Source organism: Mauremys mutica, chromosome 4 (genome assembly GCF_020497125.1).
Source record: "Mauremys mutica isolate MM-2020 ecotype Southern chromosome 4, ASM2049712v1, whole genome shotgun sequence".
Lineage (NCBI taxonomy): Eukaryota > Metazoa > Chordata > Testudines > Geoemydidae > Mauremys > Mauremys mutica.
Window position 1 is genome coordinate 66,778,928 of NC_059075.1, and position 26,829 is coordinate 66,805,756.

The window sequence follows — 26,829 nt, forward strand, 5'->3', positions numbered from 1 at the left end:
CAGAAGCTGGAACTGGGTGCCAGGGGATGTGGGTCACTTGATAAATTGCCCCATTCTGTTCATTCCCTCTTGAAGCATCTGGCACTGACCACTGTCATAAGACAGGATACTGGGCTAAATGGACCATTGATCTGACCCAACATGCCCATTCTTATGTTCTAATTTAAATCAAGGCTGAAATTAGCTCACATTGATTCCGATTAAAGTTGCAGACACCTTCTGTTTGTTAGTAAGATGTTTTAGTACAACTGACAAAAACACAAGGAAATGAAACAATAACTGTTTGAAGTCATTTTACGGAACTGATCTCAACTTACAAATGCAAGGAAATTAAGTTCTGAGACTAACATTCATTGTATCTCAGTACTACAAAAGTCTCTAAATAGCAAATAACCTTTCAATTATATTTATTCACTAAAGGCAACCACATGAGGTTAAGGATAGACTTTTAGCTTTAAATCTGATTTCCCCAACCCTGTTTTTCTGACCCTTAATCTACTTTAAAAATACGTAGAACCATTGGCTTAATTTAATTTATTATAAATTTTTTTTGTAATCTAAATGATTGTTATCTTTAGAAATGTCTTCAGGATAAAAGTGAATAGAAGATTGCAAACCATGATCAATTTACTTTAAATCTATTTTAGTATATCTAAGAATCCATCTTTGTAATTTGGCCTGCTCCAAAGTCTTTTAACTGAGTTCAATGGACTTTGATTCAGGCTCCATCTGAGCGCAGATATTGTGCATCAAATTATTTTATCAAATAACATAGTATGGTGTGTAGATAAGATATGTTACACAGTGATGAGCCCGTTTAAGAGGAAATGGGACTGGCCCCTTCTGTGCCATAATTAATTAGCTCCTTCCCAAGGGGGGGGGCTAAGAGGGATCAGCTGATACTTTAATAGGCACCTGGGCCTTAAAAAAGGACTCAGGGAACTCACCCTGGGAACAGAAAGACAGTGAGTAGGCAGGTGCCTGTGGAAGGTTTTGAGGTGGGGGTCTGTAGGGGAATGGTATTCCAGGTGAGCCAGTCTGGTGCTGAGTGTTTGATACCAGAAGAAGGGGAAATACTCAAAGGTAACCTAGAAAGGTGCTGAGAACAGGCTGTTTTTAAGAAGGGTTTTGTTTTTTGGGACCTTCTTAGTGGAATCTTGCAACCCCTGCTAGGGGTTAAGTTTGTTTGATGTGGGTGGAGGGCTAAGACACATGTTTAGCACTGATCTTTGTATGGAGTTTATTAAAAAGCCCTGAAAAAGAGGCTTCCTAAGGTAGGGTGCCTGCAGCCCGTGGAGGGGTGCTTGAGTAGCAGGTGCCCTATTAAACTGGAACACTCATGTTGTGTGAGCCCAAGGGCTTGTTGCCAGTTTAGCAGGAGTGTGATGGCTGCTTTTTTTTGGGCCCTATCCCTTGTGAGGTTGAGTAAATGATTCCATTAGGAGCTTAGGATGCTCAATAACTAGCAGTATAGAATCTTTACCCTTATTTTTTTTAAATAGCATGCAATAACTTGCAGGGCAAATCCATTTCCCAGCTCTCAAACCAAGAATCTGAACTTGAAGATATGAATGGGGGAAGGAATCTTCCTCACCTACCCACATGGAGCAGCTGCTACTGCAATCCAGAGGATCCAGTATGCCTCTGGGACCAGTATTTAAAGGTGTTTGGGTGCCCAAGGATAGAGATAAATGCATATTGGGATTTTTCAAAAGTGCCTAGACTCGCATTGAAATCAATCTGGACTCTGATCTTTCTGAATAGAGTGAAGACTCCCTCAGAGCAGCAGGTCATCTGACCCCGGGCCTGCCTGGCTCTGATACCCTTTAATCCATAAAAGCTTCCTGTGTATGTGCCCTCCATCTCCCCTGCCCTTTCTTGCACAGCAGAGATGTGTGGGTTCTTCTGCTAGGAGACTCTCTGAAGGGTAGAGAGGCAGGGCCAGGATTTGTCCCTAAAGGCACACAATTCTATTTGCTTGTATCCCTTTCTAGAGGGATGACTAGAAATTGCTTGTTGGCTGAGAGTTTACAGCTGATCAACTCTGGCCTCACCCCTACTGTCACAGCCAGGGGGTATTTTGGGATGCTGCCTTTGAGGCTGCACTCTGAGGTCTTGTGATTATATTTTTAAAAAGTCCTTACTGCAGCAATAACAGGAGTAGAAAAAGCCACCAAAAATAATAGCTTCTATGTAAATTATCCTACCCAGAGGGCAAAGGGTGGGGCCTTTAAAAACAAGGCTGCTGGTGTTGCTAGAAATGAACAGGCCAGTACTTCAAATTATCTGACGTGTTCGGTCCTCTCTTGGCAAGCTGGAACGTTGTTGATTTCCTTGCAAGCACGGGGGCACTTGTGTGAAATTGATTAGCTCAGCAGTCCTTGTATACACACTGAAAATACAACACTTCCCCTTTAAACTACAGGCTGGAAAAGGTGTTAAACATGAGGCACCTCTACTGAACCCCGTTTAACACAGAATTTGTGAAAGGTTCACCTCCAAAGAGAACAATGAAGGGTGGTTAAAAAATTGTAAACGCAAATTATTTTTCAGCCCTCCCCCTTTCCCCTAACACACAGCGGGTTACTACATAATGAACCATCTAGGCAGGCAGGTGCAGTCCTTTGACTCCCAGGCCATCAGCACTGGGGATATTGTCACCCCCAAGAGACCTTCTCGTCTACTGAGTGTTTCCCATGCGGCGGAGGAAAGCATTCAGCTGTTGCCTGTGGAGGGCCGGGGAATGCTGGGCTTTGCTGATGTAACAGGCTCCCTGCACTTTTCATTCAGATCTGGTTGGCTGCGAGCTGGCAGAGAGCCTGAGCGACGCCTCCGACTCCGATGAGGTCATCCCAGCTCCCCTTTTTGGCTACTACAGGCAAGATCTGCGCTGCCTCAGCATTAAGGTCAGCTCGCTGCTCCCCCGGAGAAACGGATGCCTCTAGGAAGCCCCCCGCCGCCCATCCCCCCAGCCCAGACCCCGCGACTCCCTTAAAGCGAAAGGAGGAGCAGGGGGGGACTGACCGCAATGGATGTTCTCGTTTGCTCGGATTTGAACGCTGGTTGCAAGTCGGTCGCAAGGAATTGCGGAGCTGCCAGTGCCCGGCGCCCGCCTAACTAGGGCCGGGGCTGAGGCAACTCCCGAGCTCGCCGCTGTCAGCAGTGACACCGCTCGCTCAGCCCGCTCCCCAATTCGTACCCCCCCTCCCCCGCTCCGGTCCCCGGGCGGGGATGCAGCGGCCCCGCAGAGAGCGGCGCGGGCTCCAGCAGCTCTCGGTCCCCGCAGACTGGCTCCTGCGGGACAAGCGGAGCCCGAAGTAGGGTTTGCAGCTCGCCCCGCGCTCCGAGTGGCGGGAAGAGCAAAGGTTTCCCGCGCCGGGCGCGATGGCAGAGTAACTCCAGGGCTCGCTGAGCAGCCCGGTGGCTGGCCTGGCCTGCGGCGCGTCCCTCTCCCCCCAGGAGAGTCGAGCCAGGCGGCAGCCGGAGTCCCGCCGCAGCTCCCTGTTGCGGCTTCCGATGCCCTTTCGGCTCCGCAGGGTTCCCCGCGCGCGGCCCGAGGAGAGACCCGGAGAGAAACTTCAGCACCCGGACAGCTCCCCTGGAGCCGCGGGGCCGGCAGCCCCGCCGCGGGCTCTGCTCCCCCGCCCCGCGGGTGTGTCAGGCCGCGCCGCGCCCGGCCGCGCTGGGAGCGGTGACCCCGGGAGGATGAGGGCAGCGATCCGGACCTGATTCTACCCGCGCCAGCCCAGCCATGGGGAGCTGACCTGCCTCCGCCGGCGGTGCTGCCACCTATTCGGATGCTCCGTTTGAAAGCTACTTTGCCTGAGAGGCTTCCCCGCGTTCACTACTTCACCCCCCGCCCCGCATGTTTTCTGGAGGCAGGGGGCTGATCGCTGTGCGAAGAGCCCACTCCGGCTGCCGGTTGGATTGGCAGTTACAAGGCTGGAGGGTGGGTGCCTGGGCCAGTGCAGCAACCCCGATGAGCTGCAGCGTTAGAAGGAACCCCAGGATTGACTCCGCTGTTGGGGGGTGAAAAAACACGCCCCCAACTTTGGCATCCAGGAAAAGCGTGTCCCGCCCCCCTATCCCACCCCAGCCAAGCTGCTTTCTTCGGCGACCATAGAAAGAAATTTCCCCTCCTATGTAGCTGAGGGTAAAAGCGTACCCTGGGGGCAGCGCCACATCTGGCAGGGATTTGGGGATTTAAATCCAGTGTCCGCCGCAATCAACAATGGCAAATGAACCGGTGATTCTGAATGTGTATGATATGGTGAGTATGAAACAATATGATGGGGGTGGGGGGTGTGTGACAGCGTGCGATTGGTCGCAGAAAAACTAAGATGAGGAACCTGCATCTAGCCCCGGAGAGGCTGAATTTTCCAAGCTTTTCTTGTTCTGGCTGACGGGGGTGGTGCTGGCTCTGGCTTTTTTGTAGCACATCACAGCGGATTAAAGGTAAAACTGTGCTGGATTTTCTGTAGATTAGCGAAATTGACTTTTCAATTTATGAAACTGCAGCTAGAGAGAGAGAGAGAGGCGATTGCCTGTCCTATTCCTAGAGCTAGATGCCCTTGACTTTCAAGGCTATCAAGCATCAGGCTGGAGAGTGAGCCCTGGGGGGAGGAAAAACAGTTCCAAAATATCCCTTTAATGTTGTTAAAACTAACAACCCAAATCCGAATCTCACATGTTTGAAACAGTTGAACAGAGGCTGTCATTAGGAAAAGGCTTGAAGAAATGATCTGGGTAATTTTTTTAAGGTGAATATTAATTGCTTGAGTAATAAGCAATTTTAACTGATAAAGCTTCTGCAAGGGGGCATGGGAAGTGAAGTATTCTGCACTCTATGATCATGCCTGTGAATGTTCTCAAAGTTCACAGCATATTTAACAGCTCCCCTTACCATTCCTTTGGAGGGGGGAGGAGGAAGGAGGAATTATTTGTGTTAAAATCAATAAACAAAGATAGGCATTGAGTAACATTCAGAGTGGGGACATTTTGATGGGGAAGCATTTCACCCGATTTGTCCTTTTTAAGCCAAGAATATGAAACTCCATCAGTTCCACAATTTTTAATTAACTTTTCTGTGGAATATACCACTTTATTAGGCTCAACATCTGACTTGATCATAACTATCCAATCCCACACTTTAAGAATTTATGGCATGACACTTCATTTTAACTCCATACAGTGGTAATTAACACTAACTTTTAACAGAGTCCATGGAACATATAACACTCATATGTCAAATGAATTATGATGAGGAGGTTCATAATGAATGCCAAAAATAGTAATAATGGGACACTTTAAATGAAGTGTTGGCATTTACAGCAAAGATTAAGTGATTCTCTGTCAGCTGGGAAGCCTTAAAGTGGAGGAGAAAAGTGCTATTTAAACTGTAACACCTAGATCTAAGGACACAGAGGAATCCAGCTAGACTAACTTGGCGTATACAATACTGAGCCTCACCTGAAGGCTCTCTCTGTTTTATGAACCACGCTGACATAAATTCATTTCTTTTGGAATGCACTCTGTTGTAGTCCATGTTTAATTGGTTGGCAGCCCAAAACAGTGCTTATTTGTGAGACTGTAGTAGGAATCATTCTATCTAATGCCTTGGAAAGATGACGTGTCAGAGGATGGTTCATTTCAGAAAGATTCAGACCAATACCACCTCCATTTGGTTCCTTCATTTTTTAGTAAGTGAATTCCCTGAGAAGGGTGTCAGCTTGACAGCCCTGCAGGGTAAATTCTGCTGATTCTCCTTCTCGATGTTACAGCATGGGCAGCTGTGTAATCTTTCCTTTGGTGCCCCATTCTCAATATGCCTCAAATCTGAGCTGAAAGGATCGCCTCCAAAGGTGAGGGGAACCCAGTTTCCATGGCCCATTCAGTCCTTGACTGTTCTGTGATTGTCACCAAAGATGATGCCTATTAAGGGCTTTTTTTCTCTCTGCCAGTTTTGTGTTGTGATGTATATGCCTGTCCACAGGGAACTGCACTGAGGCCACAAATTTAATTTAGACTAAACAAATTTTTGATCTCCACCAAACTGTGAAATTCTCCATACCTCATTATTAACCCCCAGGTTACCCCTAACTTAATGACTGTACATAGAAACCATTCTGGTTTCGTATTCCAACTGTTTGCCTTATTACTGAGTCACATACAATTCAGTTTCTATATTATAACTGCTGGGGCTACATTCTTTTGACTGGTGCTATGATTGTAATTATAGGGATATAGCCATGCAGTTCATTACATTGTGGTGGGGAGTTATGGGGCAGCAGGAAAACAATTGCACACATAAATAACTTTTAAAAGTGTCATTAATAAAAGGGGGGGAAAGGCAGCTGGGGATAACAATTTACTAGAATTTAAAGCTCTGCTTTCTTGACAAAGAACGTGACCCCAGCATGGCATCAGGGAGCACTTTAGCTACAGGAAAGCTTAGCTTTGGGGCAAAAATTCAGTTAAGAACCCTCTGCGCAGATATGAAATATCCACTTTGTGTAGTATTGAGTATTGAACGATTATGGCTATTTATCTTTTACCCATTGGATATATACAGGGTTTCTTTTGAAAGTAATGCTGGTATTTAATGAGGTGCTTTGGCAAATAGCTACAGTGGGTAGCTACATTTAGAAGCCTTATTTTTTTTTCCAGAACAAAATAATTGAGCAACAATTGTTCAGTGTTTCCAAGTATTCAACTTACTATCAATAAAAGAAATTCTACCCACCTACAATATAGATGGGGATTGTATTGTATATTGTTTCTGCCTAAAGTCTATGAGTCTAAAGAGCACAAAAAAATAGGAGGATGGAGAATTTACCTATTGAGACAGAAAACTTTAAAAATAGAATAGGTGGGCTGTTAACCTACTGATTTCAAAACATGAATCTAAAGTGATTGCATGGCTCAGCGATTGGTCATGGGGTTCAGAATCTTTTAACTGCCACATGCCCAGTTTGAATCTGTTTGAGAGTATAGTTGATGGATACATGAAATGAGTTCTGCAAGTTCTGAAGGGGATGGCTGCTGCCTAGATAGTACTGCTCCTTTAAAAGGGTAAATCAGGGCACCTTTCAGATTAAGATAGGCGAGAAAAAAAATTAAACTACTTAGTGCAGCCCAAACATTAGTGAGATTGTAAGATAACTTGCTTCAACCAGTCCATCTCTGGGTCTACTGAATGTCTCGGAATTTCCTTTAAGTATTTGTGGCTTATTTTGGGATGATCAGCTAAATCAATTTAACTAACTTTTAATAACAATCAAGATACTAAATCAAAGCAGTAAGATTGCAAATATTTGAAAGTATTTAACTCTGACAGGCTAACTACATTGACATGCCAAAACATTTCTCTAAAGAATAGTCAGTTTTGCACAGATTAAGGTCATCAGACAATCTCATAATGTTTTTAGTCAGTTACATGGCACATGTCTGCAGTTAAATTAACAGCTGTCCATGTATATCATTGCTCTCTTACTTTATCTTTAAAATTGTCATGATTCTCCACTGCCTTGCACTTTGTGTCTAGCAGAAAAATGCTACCAATCTGTCCTGATGGCATTTGGTACCCACTGTGCCCTGGTGCCAATGATTACACCAGATGCAGTGTGATGGCTGCAGTAAATGTAGAGCTGTAATGCTTGATCTCTGTATTTCCTGAAAGTATGGGTCTGAGTTTCCTCTCAGTTACACTAGTGTCATTCCACTGATTTCACTGGATTTACTCCTGATTCTCGTGAGAGTAAATGAGAATCCAGTGTGTTCTAGGCAAACTTGATCTTACATTTTCCCCATGATCACAACCTTCAAAATAGCCAGAATGTAATTATTTCACTTTGGGGAGCCATTGGCTTCTTTGCATTTTCCAGGTATCCTTTAATCAGTTGTAATCCAAGTGGCTGATAGTCAATAATTGATAACAAGGGGCTGACACTGAAAATCCATGCATAAGTCTCTCATTTGCTTAGCTGATTATAGAATGTCAGTGTCTTTTATCTAGATTCTTATATGGCACCCATCACTCTATTTGAGTGGCTCATGAAATCGCAAAGCGAACACAATTTTTTCTCTCCACTGCAGTCAACCAGGCCTAGGTTGGTGTTTGTGTGTGTGTATATTGTGACAGACCCAGGCCAGTGGGGTACAGGAGTCTGGTAGAGGGCAAATATACTGGTCACTGGATGAGTAGTTTTCTGTTCCCTGAGTGACCAGAGCAGGGGCTGCACTAGAGTAATCAGGAACCTGCTAGAACCAATTAAGGCAGACAGGCTGATTAGGACACCTGCAGCCAATCAAGGCAGGCTCATCAGAGCACCTGGGTTTAAAAAGGAGCTCACTCCAATTGGGGGTGGGGCCAGAGGAGAGGAAGTGTGTGTGAGGAGCTGAGAATGAGAGGGTGTGCTGCTGGAGGACTAAGGAGTACAAGCATTATCAGACACTAGGAGGAAGGTCCTGTGGTGAGGATAAAGAAGGTGTTTGGAGGAGGCCATGGGGAAGTAGCCCAGGGAGTTGTAGCTGTCATGCAGCTGTTACAGGAAACACTATAGACAGCTGCAATCCACAGGGGCCTGGGCTGGAACCTGGAGTAGAGGGCGGGCCTGGGTTCCCCCCAAACCTCCCAACTCCTGATCAGACACAGGAAGAGTTGACCCAGACTGTGGGGAAGATCACTGAGGTGAGCAAATCTGCCAATAAGCGCAGGACCCACCAAGGTAGAGGAGGAACTTTGTCACAATATATATATATATATAAATATAAATAAAAAATGTGGTATTATTGTGGGAAGCCAATGCTGAAGAAGGGATTGCATATTGCTCTGAAAGTGCTGAGGTTTGTGGTCATCCTCCTCTTTTCCAGGAGTCAGTTCCAGAGGCACAGGTTGGTTGCCAAGAAAGCTCTGTCTTCTGTACATATGAATCTCACTCTCATGTTCCATTGTTCCCATGAAACGTAGCTGTTGTAGGAAGTCATGATTGTGCAGGGGGAGGCAGTTTGTCAGGTTAGACTTGAAGATGAGAGCCAAAACTTTGAGTGATGTGGTAGTCAAAGGAAAGATAGTTAAGAGATTAACTCTGGGGTGATGTAGTCTCTGTGTCCTGTGTTACTGAGTAAGGAGCTGCTGTTCTATACCAGTTGCCACTTTTTTAAGGCTGTTGGTTTCATATGTAGGTACAGAAAACTGCAGCAATCAATCCTAGAGGCCACAAATGCATCAACTACACTGGCTAAATCTGAAGCAAACAGCATGGGGTGCAGTCTCCTGGCCAGCTGTAGGTGGAAAAAGGCATTTTTCACAGCTATGGCTATTTGTGTCTTCAGAAGCCCTGAAGGATGCAGGTGGAGACTGAGGGTGTAGACTGTCTTAACGATCTGAAGGCAGATGCCTCCAGTGGAGGGTGATATTCTAGAGGTGGTAAGTTCTTTCCACGCTACGCTTACCATTTTAGTCTTTCCACCATTCAATTTCAGCCAGATAATCTTCATGGATTGGCATTGGATAAAATGATGGAATGGAACTAGACATCCCTCTTCTCTTGTATATTTGAGAGCGGAAATCAATCAAGGAAAGTAAAGAGAAAGCAGTTAAACTCAGTCCATTAGTTCAAGTAGAAGGAGTCAAAAGCATGCTGGGTATCTGATCTAAAAGAGTAAGTGGCATGGTCTGTGTTAATGAATCCAACAGCAAAATGTGTCCCTTTGTGCATAATAAATGGATTTTTGTTGTCTTAGCAACTGCCAGAAAATGTGCCAACTATCAATGTAACAATCTGCTTTGTCATCAGGGTGACAAGTTAACTACCTATCCATGGTATATCCAGTTATGCCCATATCTTCTAGCTGACTGCCATAAGCTTTTACACCAGCTATTTAATTTCTTTCAACCATTCAGCTTGTTTGGACACACACGAGCTAGATCCACAAAGAGATTTAGGCACCCAACTACCACGTTAGGCCTAAATCCAAAAGTTAGATCCTCATACCACCCTGCTCCCACCACCTAACCCTGTAGGTGCTTAACTTTCTTCCAGTGGGCATGTGCAAAGCCATCTCAGTCCTGATGCCCAGCACCTAATCCCTGGCAGAATACTCAAACTAGGTGTTACCTCTACCTCTATCACCAGGACTTGCACTAAACAGTGGTTAGAGCACTCACCCAGGATGTGGGCGAGCCAGGTTCCAATCCTCACTCTGCCTGATGTGGAACTGGGACTTGATCCCAAGTCTCCCACACCTTAGGAGAGCACCCTAACCCTGGGCCATAGGTTGTGTAAATCAGCATAGCTCCATAAAGGAGTTATATTAGTTTACCCCAGCTGAAGATCTGATCCCATATCTCTTTGATGGGAAGAAGAGAACTCAACTCTGAACTTTTGCAAAGTTTGGGGTGTTTGGATTTGGCATGTTAGAGAGGGTGGGGTTCAGGTGGGGATCCGGATCCAGGGTTTTGATTTGGGCCTATGTATAATGTAGAGCTTGTATGAAACATACATAACCTGAGCATCTGGCCCACAAAGTTCAGCTCCACATGCAAAATTCAGCCTGGGGTTATGGTTTGGATCGCCCTACAATAGTTACTTTCATTTATATCAGCATCTGGGAAGGCAGAGATTCTCTGAACATATGAGACAAATCCATGATAGCAAGACAGACTTGCTCATACTCCATTCAGTCCTTAGCTTCTGTGCTATTCAGCAACTGGCAGCCTTTTGCAGAATGGTTACCTGCCCACTAGCAACTGAAATGAAGCCACCAACTCATTGCCCCTGGGCCCCTGAACAATCCATCAGGTATATCTGTTAATATGGCGATGTGTGGTATATCTGAGGATTACCAGATAACTACATTGGGTTACATGTGACCTGGGCTGAATTTAAACTGGTGTCCTAGCCTCTATTAGCTACCCCTCAATCATCCAATTTTCTCTTGTTTGATCAAGGTTGGATTTTTTGACCTTCTTGCGCTCATCGGGAACATCAGGATGATGCAAATGTCTGAATCTGGACAGATGGTTTGGGGGCAAGGGGGAGAATCAGCCACCAAAATGGATTTATTTGTCTGTCTAGGAAGGGGAAAGAGAGAAGTAAAGTTCCTGTGTTTTTGTATCATTTTATTACTGAGCTAGCCTATATTGCTGGAAAAAAACGATTGACGTATCCTATGTAAATCACGTGTGTTCATGAGGCTGATAGAACTATTAGCAGAGTGAAGGCAGACACTCCCTTTTGTGGGTTCACATAGCAAGTCTGTGAATCGATGGCATTCCTTATGCCACAGCAAACTCTATGGCTGTGCACAGCATGGGCTTTTTTCTAAGAGTGGAAAACTGTTAGCTGGTAATCTAGGGTTCACTGCTGGGAAAGCAATATTTATTTATTTAACGTTTTGCGTATTCACTGAGCCAAGCAATTGCATTCTTAGTGGCCAAGTGGAACTCTTGGAGCCCACCACTAAATTTGGTTCCTTGACAACGTGTCATTGTTTGATCTGCACCACAGCTGCAGCTTGGATTTTCTTGAAGACCCCAACAGTGCTAGTTGGTTGCACGGAGGCCTCGCCCAATTCGGAATGGGTTAAGGTCGAAGCTGGGCAAGTTAGCAGTAGGGTCTATGACGAGGAACTGATTGGTGGTTGGTGATAAGCACCAGTCTTCCTGCCACAGAGAGTCTGCTATCACGTCCTGGCATGGCAACCTCAAACACAATGAGTGTTGTGATGAAAGATGTGTAGCTGGTGGGTTTAAAAGGTCTTTGAAAAAGGCAGGTTTGGGTCAGTATGTGTCTTTGCAACAGGCAAGCTGCTTGAGATCTCCTTCCTGATGTAAGGGGAAGCAATGTGGCTCAGAACTGGAAGCCCTGAAAGATGAGTCGGTTGGAGAGTTCCTGTGATGATACACACTGTTGAGTTGAATTACATATCAATGAGTTTTGGTGTGTGCCAACTGACTCCATACTGGCACACAGTACTCTGCTATTGAGTATAAGATGGCAAGGGCTGAGGTCCTTAGGGTTAGAGCATTTGCTCCCCATGAAAAACCTGCCAGTTTGCTGAGAAGGTTGTGGCAAGTCTTGATCTTTGCTGCTATCTTGCTCAGGTGGCTTTTGTATGTCAGTGTTCAGTTGGGAGTCACGCCTAAGTAAACTGGACAGGCTTCATGCTTTAGCCTCTGGCCATTCATTATGATGCTTAGTTCTCTCTTAGAATTGGCATGGTGGAGGTGGAATGTGCTAGAGACTGTCTTGCTGGTGCTAGGTTGAAGGTGCCATGTCTTGCAGTAGTCAGCCAGCTTTGCAGTGTCGTCACTCAGGGTCTTCTCCAGCCCAGAGGAAGTTGGAGTCTGTAGCCCACAGCAGATGATGTCTGTATAGATAAACTTCCATTACTGGGTTGGTGGCAGGTTCATTGACGTATAGATTGAACAAGGGAAAGCAGTTACTAGGGAAGGGCAAAGTGCCATGTTAAAATGTTTTCCTAGAGCCCCATTTCATTCTGAAGAGAAGCAAGGTTTAGGGTGCTCAGAATGACAAAAGCATTGCAGCCTGTCTGGTAAGTGGCCCACTCCCCCAGTCCAAAATACAGGGCACTTACCAGATAGCTATGAAAAATTTGTCATTGGGAATAGGCTGGAGCAGATCTGCAAAGTAAAGAAAGCATGCTGTGAACTGTGTGTAACATGGCTTCCTGGCCTTCAACCCCAGATCTGCCACTCTTCTTTCCCTGTTCTTATCAACAGCTCCCCTGGGATATAAGATTTCCTTTGTTTCTCTCCTCAACACCTTCTGCATGCAGTTTTTATAAGATATTGCTGTTCTAAGAAAAAAGCTTTCATTACTAGTACTAATCATCGCCATAGGATTTTGAGTGTGTGAACAATTGGCCAGAAACTCTTCTTAGAATATAGCATGACCTGCAGGTCAATAGAGAGAATTTCCCTGGGATTTGTGAGAGAAAATAACTCCTAGTTGTATACTACCAGACTCAGTTATTTGCCCAAGGCCAGAGAGTTTGAACCTGGTCTGTTTTTAGGAACTTCTGGTAGTTCTTGGATGGGGCAAGCACTTAAGACCCTCCATTTTCATTTCCTTGTAATTATTTCCTCCCTCCCCATCCACCCCATTAGCACATTGAATTTGATGACTTCCTGAGAGAGAGATGGGACAGGAAGCCAAGAAGTTCTGTCTTCTGACCCTGACTCTGTGTGATCTTGTACAGTTCATGCCTTGGGATATAGTTCCTACATATTCTAGTGGTATGAGAACAAGCCTGGGAGCTAGGTACTTCTGAGTTCCAATCCCAGCTCTGAGAAACTCTCTGGACACGAGCAAATAACTTTTCCCTGCCTTTTTAAGCCAATGCAAGAGGAATTGTAAAGGCAAAGCTACGTAATTTATATCTCAGATAATCCCTCCCCTCTCCTCCCCCCCCCCCCCCCCCCCCCCCCCCGCCGCCAGCATGCTTGCTGAGTTTAGTTTTGGTTTTAATGCTCAGTGTTCTTGGCTGTAATGTCATCCGCTATGCTGTTTATTTTAATTTTGATGGATATCCATTAGCCAAGACAGCTGGCAGTTTTCCTTCTGGTAGCCACTTGGGATGCAAAATGGAGCAACTCCAATCTACCCCAGCCAAGGAGCTGGCCTTCTGTGTGTATATATACTTGCTCAGTTTAAGATTAATGAGGCCAATGCCAAACCTAAATCATCCTTTCTACTTGGTTGCATAAGTTGCCATATGACTGTTGGATGATGACGAGCTGCCTTACGGGCGCTTAATCATGTGAAGTTGCAATAGAGTGACTAATATGCGCAGTATGTCATGATGGTTGGGAAAACTTAAAAACTGTGGGAGCGTTTTTGTGATTGTGACGCAGTTTGCTGTAATTTATTGTGTATGAGTGGGTTTTTTCCTCCTTTACTTCAAGAATTCTCAGTCTTTCTTGAATGAGTGTTATGGCGTGGGTGACACTGCAATGCCATTCAGTGGCCCGTCCATCATTGAAAGAGAGATCATGCTTAGCAACATTGCTTGGCAACAAATCAGCAGCATTGTGTACTATGGAAATGTCACTTCTGCTTAAAATAATTTGATATTTAAAATCATATGGGGAGGACTCTTTCAAATATACAGCCCATGTACTGGCTCTCACAAAATTGCACAAGAATGTACCACATGTGTAAAAATAGGTTGTGCACAAACAAATATGTGTGTAATTTCCATAGGGCAGATGTAGAGACTTTTTTTTAAAAGTGTGTGTGGGTGAAACAAATATTTGATCATCATTTGGGCTGAACTATGCAACTCCCTGCTGGATTAGCAATTTATCCTGAGTAATGCAGCTATTCCAAACTCATACCAATACAGCTTCCAGACCAAACCACTGTATATTCTCTAAGTGTAAATACTTAGAAACATGTCTGAAATGACTCCCCTAGGAGTGACCAATCAGTTTCTTCATGGACGGGTTCATCTAATAAAGATACAGCAGAACATACTCATTATGTTGGGGGATACTTTGGGGTGACTTCAGAAGACAGGAGGTTGCTTAATAAATGTGGTACCTTGTATAAGTTTCACTGTGACTATTTCTCTTCCTCTCTCATAATTTTGTTTCACAGTGTAACATGATTTTATATATACAAACTATGTTACGTTACATACTGTAGATATATCTTAGCTCCTGTTTATCTTAGTGTAAAGGGGCTGGCCTTATATTCATTATGATATGTAAATTGCCCCATCTGCCAGCACTCTCAATGCCTGGCCAAAACCAGCTTGTGTGTGCAGAGTAAATGGCTAAACTGAACCCCAGGGAGACTTCAGTGGTGGCAGCAAGAAGAGAGAAGACCTTGGGAAACCTTGTCTCCCCTAGACCATTCCCCATTATTGAAGGCATCTACCCTCAAAGTCAGTCCACAGCCTTGGAGTCTTTTTGGCCTTCTTAGTGCATCTGAATTCCCAAATGGCCATGTCAGGAAATGGATGCCCACTTCAACTGTGTCTGGCCAGGCAATGGCACCTCATCTTATGAGCCAGGGCAGACCTACCCACAGTGATCCATGAATATGTGACGCCCCCAGACAGGATTACTGCAACTCAGATCTAGGGATGGTGCTGCACATCCTGAAAAAGCTCCCACTTTTGTTGATACAAAATACAGTAGCCCATTTGCTTAGGTACAGGTTACCAGGCACACATCAGCCCAGTGCTCTGCTCTTGACGCTGGTTCCCTGTTGAATGGTGTCTGCCCTAATGTTCAAAGGCCTCTGTGGGACTGGCCCTAGATCCCTGAGGGATCACCAATCTTTTTCCATAATCATGGTCTCCACTGGCACTATGAATTTGTCAACCAATAGGAGAAGGTTCTGAACATGAGAGACAAAACTTTCATGTAATAATATCAGGGCTGGACATAAACTATGGAACTCACCCCTAGAAGAGATAAGAATGGCCATAGAAATAACTGCAAAACTAATTTCTTCCACTAAGCTTTCCCTCAGGGAGTTCACACCCACCCACTCTCTGTTTGTGTTTACTTGCTTATTTGTGTGTGAGACACAAACACAATCTATAAACTAATTAAACTACTTAACCTACAGAGTGGGAGGGAAGAAAGAGAGAGAGTATTTCTATTTTTATATAGTTGGGAGGTGACAAAACAGCAGTGGGAGCCATGTAAGTACCTAGTGAGATGGATAGATCTGTGATTGGTCTCTATACCCACACTATGTTTCTGCCTCAGTCTGTGTTAGATGAATGTTTGCTGGAGATAAACAATTTATCATACAATAAGATCAGCTCCCCTGATTACTGTGTTTCATCTTTCTAGACACTTTTTCTTGTGCTACCAATTTTGCATTTGGTACTTTGTGAAATTTCTCTGATTGTACTACCTATTAATACCTCACAGCCCTGCTCAGCCTCTCTTCCAGTGAAAGAGAAACAATAGTGTACGCAGCCACTGACGTGTAAAATCAATTTATCCATCTCTACAGAGAGAATAGACTATATACAGGATAATACGTTCAGGACAAACTCCTGTCTCTGCATCTGTGAGGCACATCCTTCTTATGAAAAGTTAGGGTTGGTAGAAAATGTTATTACATGAGCTTCTCTCTATTTGCATTCTTCTGACAATTCAATAGGCTTAGCCATTGGTTGAAAGAAATTAAACTGTAAGCTGTTTTGGGCAGGGACCATCTTTTAGTTCTGGTTTGTACAGCACCTAGCACAATGGGGCCCTAGGCAATACCTTGGGGATTCCAGATGCTATGGTAATAGAGATAGTGACAGTTACATAAGAGAGGTATCAGAGTACAATATTTCTTGCATACTGTGAGTAGGAGCGGGGTATCTTGTCCTCTGGGAGCAGATACGCTTAGACAAAGATTGTATATAATATTTGTGTGTGCATATATATCATGTGATGTATAATTCAGCTTTGGACAATATCTGTTTTTATAGCTTTCTATTATATAACGTGGTGTTCAACTAATGATAAGCAGGGTGTTGAGGCTATATGGGCAAGAATGACTTGGACAACAGGTCTGATCTCATAGACACATGTTTGTCTCCCCCACTCCCTCCTCCCCACACTTCTGGAGTAGCTCCCTGGACATTAGTGAAGTTACTCCTGAATTACACTGGTGTAACTGACACCAGAATCAGGCCCAAAGCTGTGAGTGAAAGAGGTTTAGAAAGGTGCAATACCACTTTTTTTTAACTCTGCAAATATCTTTATGGAAACAACTTTCTCACAACCCTTCCCTTCCTCCCAGCATAGCCACTCATCTGCACAGCAACAACGGAAATTCATTGGAATCATCAAGCCTGTCTCTCTCAATAGCTTCTGTGGAAGGCAGTGTCCTTAGGAGAGGTGAATGCAAAAGGGAAGCAAATTCCCCATCCTCCTCTTGGTTCATCTCCTCCTTTGCTTTGTATTATCTTTCCTTTCCTCCTTGTTTGTAAGATGTGAGCCAGTGAGAACAGGTGCAGCAGCTGGACCTGCCCCGCATCAGCACAAATCTCCCTGTAACCAGAGGCGAAGAGAGATTGCTGAATGTATAAATATCAGCCGCCTACCAAGTTGTATTTCTCTCTTTGGCAAATGATGATCTCATCTTCCTTTTTAACGTGCTTATCTCATTGTTGCGTTAGTGTTCAAGGGAGGTACTGATCTGCACTGGGATTCATGAGCATGTGTTATGCTGGCATTGTCTTGCTGCCTCTTCCAACTCACTCCCCTCTTTCCTTCTTCCTTACTGAAAATATAGTATGTTCAGAGGCTTCCTCTTTGCAAGATGGGAGGGAGGAAAGCAGATGTGAAATGTAAGTGCAAGGAGGCCAAATCTGAATTAACTGGTTGGGGAGGGCATGTGTGTTCTATCTAATTCATAAAAAAATGCTTGTTTTCAGGGGGAAGGAAGGACCAGAGAGACTCAACATCTTCAATGGAGGGGGGTCAATAAGGAGACCTTCTGGAAGATGTATGGAGGAGTGTTGAGGGGAACCCTTTGGAGAGAGTGTAAAGGTTTCTATATCTCAGAGCCTTTTGGGGATGCTGAAGCACTTCGTGGATTGTGAGCGAGTTTGCCATGACAGCAGGCCTCCACTTGAGCATAGAGTCAAAAAAGGCTAAGAGAGATGTTAAATAGTGTGGCCTAAAAAATAAGGATGGGCAAACCTCCATGTGTTTGAAGGTTCAATTCAGAGAGACAGTGCATGTCTGGGGATATTTATTTGACCTCGCCCAAGTGTTTGGGTCTGCAAAACTGGGCAAGGAGCCTGGGAATCTCCTGAGGACACTGTTTCTCATGTGGCTTCTGGTCAGTGCAGAGATAAAGTAAAAATGGCCTCTCTGGCATTTCTTATAGTTAGAGAGTTGAGACGTGCAGTGAAAACATTAAAAAGGGGGCTTGCTGTTGTTAAAGTATTATGTGTAACCTATGCAAAAATATATAATTTTTCCAAGATGAGGGAATTCATTTGCCTATCTGCACCTGTGGAGAAAATGGCAGGAGGATTCCCCCCAGAAAGGAATGGGCGAGGAAAGCATTCATTTCAAGCTTCCATCTGGTAGACAATGTGTGTGTGCTGTGGGTGGTTGGGAAGGAAGCTGTCCCTGTCATCAAGTAGCCAGGATACATTTGGAGCAAAGGTTTCTAGATGAAATCATAATTGACCAATTAGCTCTTGCTTGCAAAAGGGATTTTCTTGCAATTATCCACATCCAGCAGGGCGGAAATCCAAATTTCTCTGCCTGCTGTGGATTTGCTCTTCCAGTTCGTTGGGATTATTTTTTTTTCCACCACCCACATAATTCTCAGGACCAATTTTTCCCTGTTGCCACATGCTAAGGTTATAAAGATGATTGGTGCTTCCTAGTGGCAGTGCAGAAGCATCTTTATCCATATCACTGTGTACTGACAGTTCAATTTTTTTCGTTACAGTACTTCCTTCCCAAAGGGTGCACTCTGGTTGCTATTTCCAGAGCATGTGTCTGCATGTAGCCTTGGCCATTCCACATCTCCAATATGTCCCGACCTGGAATGCCACTATGTAAGGGCTTGTCTATACAAACATCTTGGTTCCCAGCAGACTTCCAGGTAAATCTATCCCGTGCCAACTGACAGTCCATGTGGATGCTGCTGCTGCTGCATACTGAAAGTTCACTAGTCCATTTTGATCTACTCCCATTTGAAAGTGGGGTGGATCAAAGTACACTAGGGAACTTTTAGTGCATGACAGCAGTGTCCACGCAGCACCCCTCCAAACATCTTCCAGAGGGTCTCCTTATTGCCCCCCCTCCACTGAACATGTTGAGTCTCTCTGGCCCTTCCTTCCCCCTGAAAACAACTCACAAGCCAATTAAGCCAAAACCAAGCCTAATTTCTGTGTCTTTTCATGGGTTTGGCATGTCTGCTGATTTGAGGACAGAGTTCACAGTTGTGAATCCTGGGCAGGGGGCACAACCAGAATATTTTTAAGGAGGGCGCCCAAGGAGAGAACCCCACTCCAGGCCCCACAGTCTTGGCTCAGTGCATGGCTTACAGAGAGCAGAGCCAGCCACAGATAGGTTTGAGGGGCTGCAGCTAGGGAAGAAGTACTGGGATGTGCCAAGTCTGGGCCTCTGTTGCCAGGGCAGGGCACAGCCCCATGTGCTTCTGTCTCTGTGGAAAGTCCCAGCATCCAGGTTGCCGCTCCCCTCCCTGCTACTGCCCTGCCTGGGGCAGAGGGTTCAGGGAAGCATTGGGGCCTCCCCTCACAGCCTGCAGGGCCAGGACTCTGGCAGGAGCTCCTCTGTTGGATGGGGATGTGGGCACCCCAGCTCATTACCTCCTGTGGGGGTTGCAGCTCCCTGGATGTGGGGTTGTCCCATACTGCTGTCTTGGGCACAGCCAGGAGGGCAGGGAGTGGCTGCCGAGTTTCTGCTCAGAGCTGGACAACAGGGGGCCTGGATCCCCCTCTTCACTGTGCCCTTGGCAGAGCGAGATACCTCCCTTGAAGTGCCTAAGTCTCTTTGAGGAGTGGGGCATAGGCCTTACTCCTCTCTTCAGTATTTCCTATTGGCTGGCTTAGGTGGGTCCTGGCTCAGAGTGCTGGCTTTTTAAAATCCCATTCTTAGGCACCTAACTCTCCTGATGTGTTGTATAGGGAGCCTGGGCGCCTAACTCACGGCTGCAGGTTCCACCATGTGGCAGGTGCCTACGGGTATGTCTACATGTGTTACATTCATATCTCCCAGTAACAGCCTAGACCTAATATGAAGGGTGGGTGGTGATCGAAATTGATCACCATTTGAATGAGTATTTTAGAGTGTGTGTGTGTGTGTGTGTGTGTGTGTGTGTGTGTAAAACACATAAATATATATAAAATTTGCAGGTAGCCATCTATGATTACTTGGGCTTTGCTAATGAAATGAAATATGCAGTGAGTTGAAACTGTTTCCTCCCACTTCCTCTACCCCATCTCATCTGGGTGTAATGAAGTAAAAAGCTCCCCCTGAAATCAAACTTCAGCTGTCACAAAGCCAGCCGTCCCCATGCCCCAGTGAATCTCTCTGCTAATGAAAGATTAAATAGAGGCTGCAGCTAAATGCTTCATCTGACATATGTGGCCAAAGGCCAATGAAAACAAGGGCCAGGAGCAGGTGTGTGGGTTGCCTCCCAGAAAAGCTTATTTGATAGTGATAAAAGGAAGCTCCGGTGAAAGAGATCAAAGCAGCAATGCAAAGAGGAAATGACAATCCCACGCTGCACTTTAGCAAGTGGCGATATATCAGGGGTCGGCAACCTCTGCCGGTGGGTGGGCCAGGCTGGTTTGTTTACCTGCTGCATCGGCAGGTTTGGCCAATCACGGTTCTCACTGGCCACAGTTCGCTGTCCCAGGCCAATGGGGGCTGCGGGAAGCGGCGCGGGCCGAGGGATGTGCTGGCTGCGGCTTCCCGCCGCCCTTATTGACATGGAGCGGTGAACCACAGCCAGTGGGAAAGGCGATCAGCCGAACCTGCTGACGCGGCAGGTAAACAAACTTGCCCGGCCCGCCAGGGTGCGTACCCTGGTGAGCTGCGTGCCAGAGGTGTCCGACCCCTGCGATATATCAATATCTCTGCCTGTAGGCAAAACTGTGGGTGGGGTGGTGAGCTCTAGCCAAAGAATGAGTGGCAATTGCTAACTAGAGAGCTTGCTCCCATGTCACAGAGTTGGGGTAGAGTTTTAAGGGCCTGATTCTGCTCTCATTAAATTCAGCTGGAGCAGGACTGGCTGTCAGAATGGGGTTTAATTAAGAACACTTCTATTCTCCAGTCTGGTAAGAACTGGTGGTATTCGCTGGAAAACGAGCATGCTTTGCATTTGCAGAATCTCTGAAAAAAGGGGGAGGAGAAGAGCCACTGCCTTGCATGGCAGGAAGCTGTAGCACCTGACTCTTATGAGAATTACATGGATTTATGCAGGTGTATATTTTATATGTAATACTAGCTAGTACTCAGGTAGCACTTTTAATCTTTAAAGCATTTTACGAATGCCCATACCATGAGGGAGGAAAGTATTTTCCTTCCTATTTTACAGGTGGGGAAACTGAGGCAGAGAACATTACTTGATTTGCTAAAGGCATAGACTGAGTTGAAGCCAGCCTGGATTAAAACTCAGGAGTTTCTGAGCCCCAGGTTTTATTTATTTTAGATTAAGGCCCAAGTATGAGTTGCATCAGTGGGGTGACACAATCTAATAAAGATTAGTGGTATTCAGAGCCATTGATTCACACACAATCTAAGCACTTGTATTTTTCTCCAACAGCCATTAAAGACAATTTTGTATTTGAAATGGTGGGAGGAAAAACATATAGCTTGTGTATGTCTCTGTCTGTCATTACACACAAATGAAGGCAGATCTCTGATTATGACATTCATCTTGACTGGAGAGGAAATATAAGAGTGCTCATTTATGACTACGCCAGTCATTGGATATCTGTCATCTCCTCACTCACAAAGATAAATGTCCTGTCAGACATCATCTATCATGGTTTTTTTTATACATGATGATACATACGGTGTAGCATACAGCTAACTGGAGACTACATCTTGGGATCCTAATAACGCCATGGGAACAATAGAGTGAAACCTAAATTCTGTGCACAGCCTTATTTGCAGTGTGATCATTTTATGTACAGTACTTGATGGATCACCCAAGTAGTTAACAAGGAGAATCTTTTTACCCTCATTTAAAATCTGGCTCTTACCAGAGACCGCCTTTTGAGGTGTTCTGGCAAACTTTTATAAATGGGTCAGAGGATAAGTTTGTTTAATTGGAGTTTCTGCTGTGACAAGTGCAGACTTCAGATTACAAGACTGTTTGTATAATAAAGGTGAGTAGTTCTGTCCTTCTGTATCATCTAGGACAGGGGTCGGCAACCTCTGGCACGCAACCGTGGTGGGCTGGGCCAGTTTGTTTACCTGCCGCGTTGGCAGGTTCGGCCGATCACGGCTCTCACTGGCTGCAGTTCGCCACTCCAGGCCGATGCGGGTGGTGGGAAGCTGCGGCCAGCACATCCCTCGGCCCACGCCCCTTCCCGCTGCCCCCATTGGCCTGGGATGGCAAACTGCGGCCAGTGGGAGCCGTGATCGGCCGAACCTGCCGACGTGGCAGGTAAACAAACTGGCCCGGCCCGCCAGGGTGCTTACCCTGGTGAGCCGCGTGCCAGAGGTTGCCGACCCCTGATCTAGGAGTATGGCATACCTTCCCATTTTAGAGTGCTTAAAAATGTACCATGTTATGAAATGATCCTACAGAGACAGATCAGGAGAACAAATTCATCCCTAGGATGGCTTGTCCCAGGGATAAAAGCATAGGATTTCAGTCTGTTTTATATGTGCTTCCATGCATCATGGTGGTGTATCGTCTTTCCCTCTTTCTCCCCTCCTCCAGAATCATCCTAATTAGAGATGAGCCTGAACCAAAACCAAACCACTGCATCAAAAAACACCCAAAGTTTGAGGAAGTTTGGATCTCAGTGCAAACGTGGTTATTCTCTATTTTAGAGTTTACTAAATTGCCCACCTCTGCTGAATCCCTGTCTCTCTAATGGGCTCAACCAGAACCTGAATCTGAACTCCGGGAAGTTTTTAGATCCATATCTGGATCTGAAGTTTCTGGCTTGGGCCCATCTCTACTTATAATGGAATGGTCCAGTGCTGGAGACAGCATTGCTGCCAAAGGCACTTGGCAGGGGCAGTGCGGAGGGGGACTTGTAGGGGCTATAGTCACCCCAAAATTTGCCTTAGCCCCCTCCATAGCCAGCCCTGCCAGTGCAAAGGTCAAACATGATGCAGAAGTAAGGGTGGCATGGTATGGTATAGCCATCCTTACTTCTCTGCTGTTGGTGCTGCCTTCAGTGCTGGGCACCTGACCAGTAGCCGCTGCTCTCCAGCTACCCAACTCTGAATGTTGGTGATGTCCAGCTGCTGGTCTTAGCAAAAATGGTGTGAATGGGGGTGGGGTGGGGGAAAGCTGCTTGTATAGTGATGATTGGAGCACCTACAGAGAAAAATTAGCAGGTGCTTAGCACCCACCGGCAGCCAAGCTCCCTCCCAGTGCCTCCTGCCCACCACAGATCAGCGAGGGAGGGAGAGAGGGGGATGAGCGGGGATGGGACACGCTTGGGGGAGCGGGTGGAAAGAGATGGGGGAGGGAGCAGAGCGGGAGTGGAAAGAGGTGGAGTGGGGCCTTGGAGGAAGGGGTGGAATGGAGGCTTGGGGAAGTGGTGGAATGGGGGCAGGAAGAAGTGGGGTGGGGGCTTGGAGGAAGGGGTGGAGTGGGGGCAGGGCCTGGGGGTGAGCACTCCCAGGGAAAATAGGTGCCAGCTTCCAGTCACTCTGTGTGCTGTTGCTACATTTTTGGGGGTCTTTTTTTGGTAGGGGGCTAAAAGGTTACAGTACTGGTCTCTTCCTAGTAGCGAACTCTCTGGTTCAAGGCACTTGGCCATAGACTGCACCCACACCTCCTTGTGAGACAATCTCTCTAAGTATTTACGCTGTTTTCATTGCTGTGGGATCCAAGTGTCTACAATCTGTGTCACTTCATGGGGCCAGCTCACTTAGCTGGGATGCATAGTTGGGAACTGAGTTCATGTGTTTAATATGCTTTACAAGCATTTTTAATGATACATCTCTGAGACCACCTGGAGGATAATGATGGAGACAGTTAGAAGCACTCTTCAAATTCTTATGTGCATGAGAGGTGGAATTAAAGTTTCAAGTGCAATTTTTTTTAAAAAGTCCCTGTTAGAGGCATGTTAGAGGCTATGAAATTGTTCTCTACAAGAACTTTTAAAATTTCCATCTGCATAAATTTGTTTGATCCAGTAACAGCTTTAACTACATCTAAATTTATACAAATTGAGACAATAAGCATGGAATTACATATTGCCAAGTAATTACGTATTACAAAGTGACATCTTGAAGTGGATCCGTAATGTGCCATATTATGAAATCTTCCTACAGAGAAGAGAGACATATACACGTACCGGGTACCAAAATCCCCCCTGGCATAATGTCATTGGCTTTAATGGCACTTACAACAGTTTAGGGTGACCAGATGTCCTGATTTTATAGGGACAGTCCTGATTTTTGGGTCTCTTTCACACACAGGCACCTATTTACACCCCCCCTCCCACACACACTACCTGTCCTGATCTTTGCAGGACCGCCCAGAGGGGGGGCAAGAGGGGCAATTTGCCCCAGGCCCCGAGCCCCACAGGGGCCCCCACCAGAGTTTTTCGGGGCCCCTGGAGCGGGGTCCTTCACTCGCTCCGGGGGGCCCGGAAAACTCTTGTGCGGCCGGGCGCAGGAGCTTCTTCTGCTCCTGGTCTTCGCCGGTGGGGGGTCCTTCCGCTCCGGGACGGAAGGACCCCCCGCTGGTGAATTACCGCCGAAGACGGAGTGGGACCCGCCGCCGAAGTTCAGCTCGGTCTTTGGCGGTAATTCGGCGGTGGGGGGCCCTTCCCTTCTGGGACCCGCCGCCGAAGTGCCCTGAAGACACGCGGCGGGGGCTCCCAGCCTCTGAATTACAGCCGAAGACCGGACTGCACTTCGGTGGCGGGTCCGGCTTCAGCGGTAATTCGGCGGCCGGGGGGGGGCCCCGCCACGGGTCTTCGGGGCACTTCGGCGGCAGGTCCCGGAACGGAAGGGCCCCCCGCCGCCGAAGACCCCGGGCCCCCGGAATCCTCTGGGCGGCCCTGGATCCTTGACACTTGCTATCTGGTCAGCCTACAACAGTTGAACTTGGAGGATAGGGTTTTAGTTGGTTTTTAGTCCAATGTGCATTTTTAAATTAAAAGGAAATAGTCTCTGGACTCTTTCCACCACTTTCTCTCTCTCCAAAAAGAGCCATAGTCACAAAGGAAAGTGGACAGTTTAAATTCTGGTTAGTCTTGTGCAGGGGAATGAAGAGCAGTGTGAGAGAGCAGTGCACCATGGGTAGCAGGGAGCATCTCCCCCATTCCTTCCTCTTGCATATTCACTCTGGTCCCAGGCAGAATGTTGCCCAGAGCACTTCCTGGGCACTAGAAGGACAGACTAAGGCCTTGGCTACACTTGTGCATTATAGCGCAATAAAGCCGCCAAGAGCGCTCTACCTCACTCCCCATCCATACTGGCAAGGCACGTAGAGCGCTCTGACTCCGCGCTCCTGGTACTCCACCTCCCCGAGAGGAATAACATTTGTGCTCTCGCTGGAGCGCTGTGGTGCTAGTGTGGACACCTAATGTGCTCTGAGTGGCTCTGATTGGCCTCCAGAAGTGTCCCACAATGTCTGTTCTAGCCACTCTGGTGATCACTTTTGAACTCTGCTGCCCAGTCCTCAGGTGACCAAGCGTCAGACCCCCCCCCTTTAAATTCCCTGGGAATTTTCAAAATCCCCTTCCTGTTTGCTCAGCCAGGCATGGAGTGCTCTCAGTGCATCTTTCCAGGTGGCCATGCCTCCATGCGCCCCAGTATAGAGCAATGGCGAGGTGCTGGACCTCATCAGTGTTTGGGGGGAGGAAGCTGTGCAGTCCCAGCTGTGCTCCAGCCATAGGAATTACGATACCTTCGGGCACATATCAAGGGCCATGATGGACAGGGGCCACGACCGGGATGCGGTGCAGTGTCGGGTTAAAGTGAAGGAGCTACAGAATGCCTACCGCAAAGCCCGCAAGGCAAATGGCCGCTCCGGTGCTGCCCCCACGACCTGCAAATTCTGCAAAGAGCTGGATGCGATACTTGGGGGCGATCCCACTTCCACTGCAACGACCACCATGGACACTTCGGAGCCCAGCACAGCAAGGGTGGGGGGGGAGGAGGAGGAAGAGGAAAGCGCAAGTGATAGTGCTGAGGCGGGGGGAGACACCCCGGAATCCCTAGATGCATGCAGCCAAGAGCTCTTCTTGAGCCAGGAGGAAGGCAACCAATCGTGGCGTCCGGTGCTTGGGGAAGGACAAACAGAGGAGGTTCCTGGTAAGTGGCTTTCTTTTCGGGAAGGAAGTTTTTAGGTACGGGCTTTCTGGGCGAGGAGGGTAAGGGCTGCATGCATGCCTAGATGCGGAATAGTGCATTGATGTGGTCTATCACATTGCGGTAATCGGCATCGGTGATCTCTTCAAAAGTCTCAGAATGTGGGCAATGCGCCTGTGCAGGTTTATTGGGAGAGCCAGTGTGGTTCTTGTCCCAGTCAGGCCAACATGTCCGTGCCACTGTGCCGTGAGAGGCGGGGGGACCATTGCTGCACACAGGCAAGCTGCGTATGGGCCAGGGCGGAAGCCCCATTGTAGGAGAAGACCCTTTCTTGCTTCTCTGGTCACCCTCGGCAGCGAGATATCTTCCAGGACGAACTCCTGTGGAGAATGTTGGGACAGTGTTCAGTGTAGGTGCCCCCTACAGCTGTTGGCTCTCCCCAAGGCACAGAAACCCAGAGGACAGTACAGCCATGAAACAATCCGTCTCCATGGACCCTGCGCTTACTCACCATTTCTGGGGCTTCCGTGGGTTATGTGCTCTCGCTTTGGGACAGGCAAAGTATAGTTTTTGTGATTGCCCTCCTTAAGTGCAGGGGAATCATTGCTCTGTCTGGTGTGTACAATGCTGCCTCTGTTAAGCATTGCATTTTGCCTGTCTAGGTGCAACCTTGAGATCTCAGCCATCATTCTTCTCACGGGCAGACAGACTGAGAAGACTCCGGAAGATGCTGCGTAAAAGTGAAGAAGGCATGTTGCATGAAGTCACACAGCAGTCTGTAAATGAGAATTGAAAGGCACAGAAGTGGAGGGAGAGCGAAAGGAGGATCTGCCAGG

General features: G+C 46.7%; 1 protein-coding gene across 1 annotated transcript in view; it reads left to right on the forward strand.

Moving 5' to 3' along the window:
* The first annotated feature begins 955 nt into the window (after window positions 1–955).
* LOC123368223 (deubiquitinase DESI2-like) overlaps window positions 956–26,829 on the forward strand; it is an 81,431-nt gene continuing 55,557 nt past the window's right edge. The window contains exons 1-2 of the mRNA XM_045012823.1: window positions 956–1,083; window positions 2,791–4,270. Of these exons, the coding sequence (XP_044868758.1) occupies window positions 4,232–4,270 (39 nt within the window). The 5' untranslated portion in view covers window positions 956–1,083; window positions 2,791–4,231. The remainder of the gene's footprint in view (window positions 1,084–2,790; window positions 4,271–26,829) is intronic.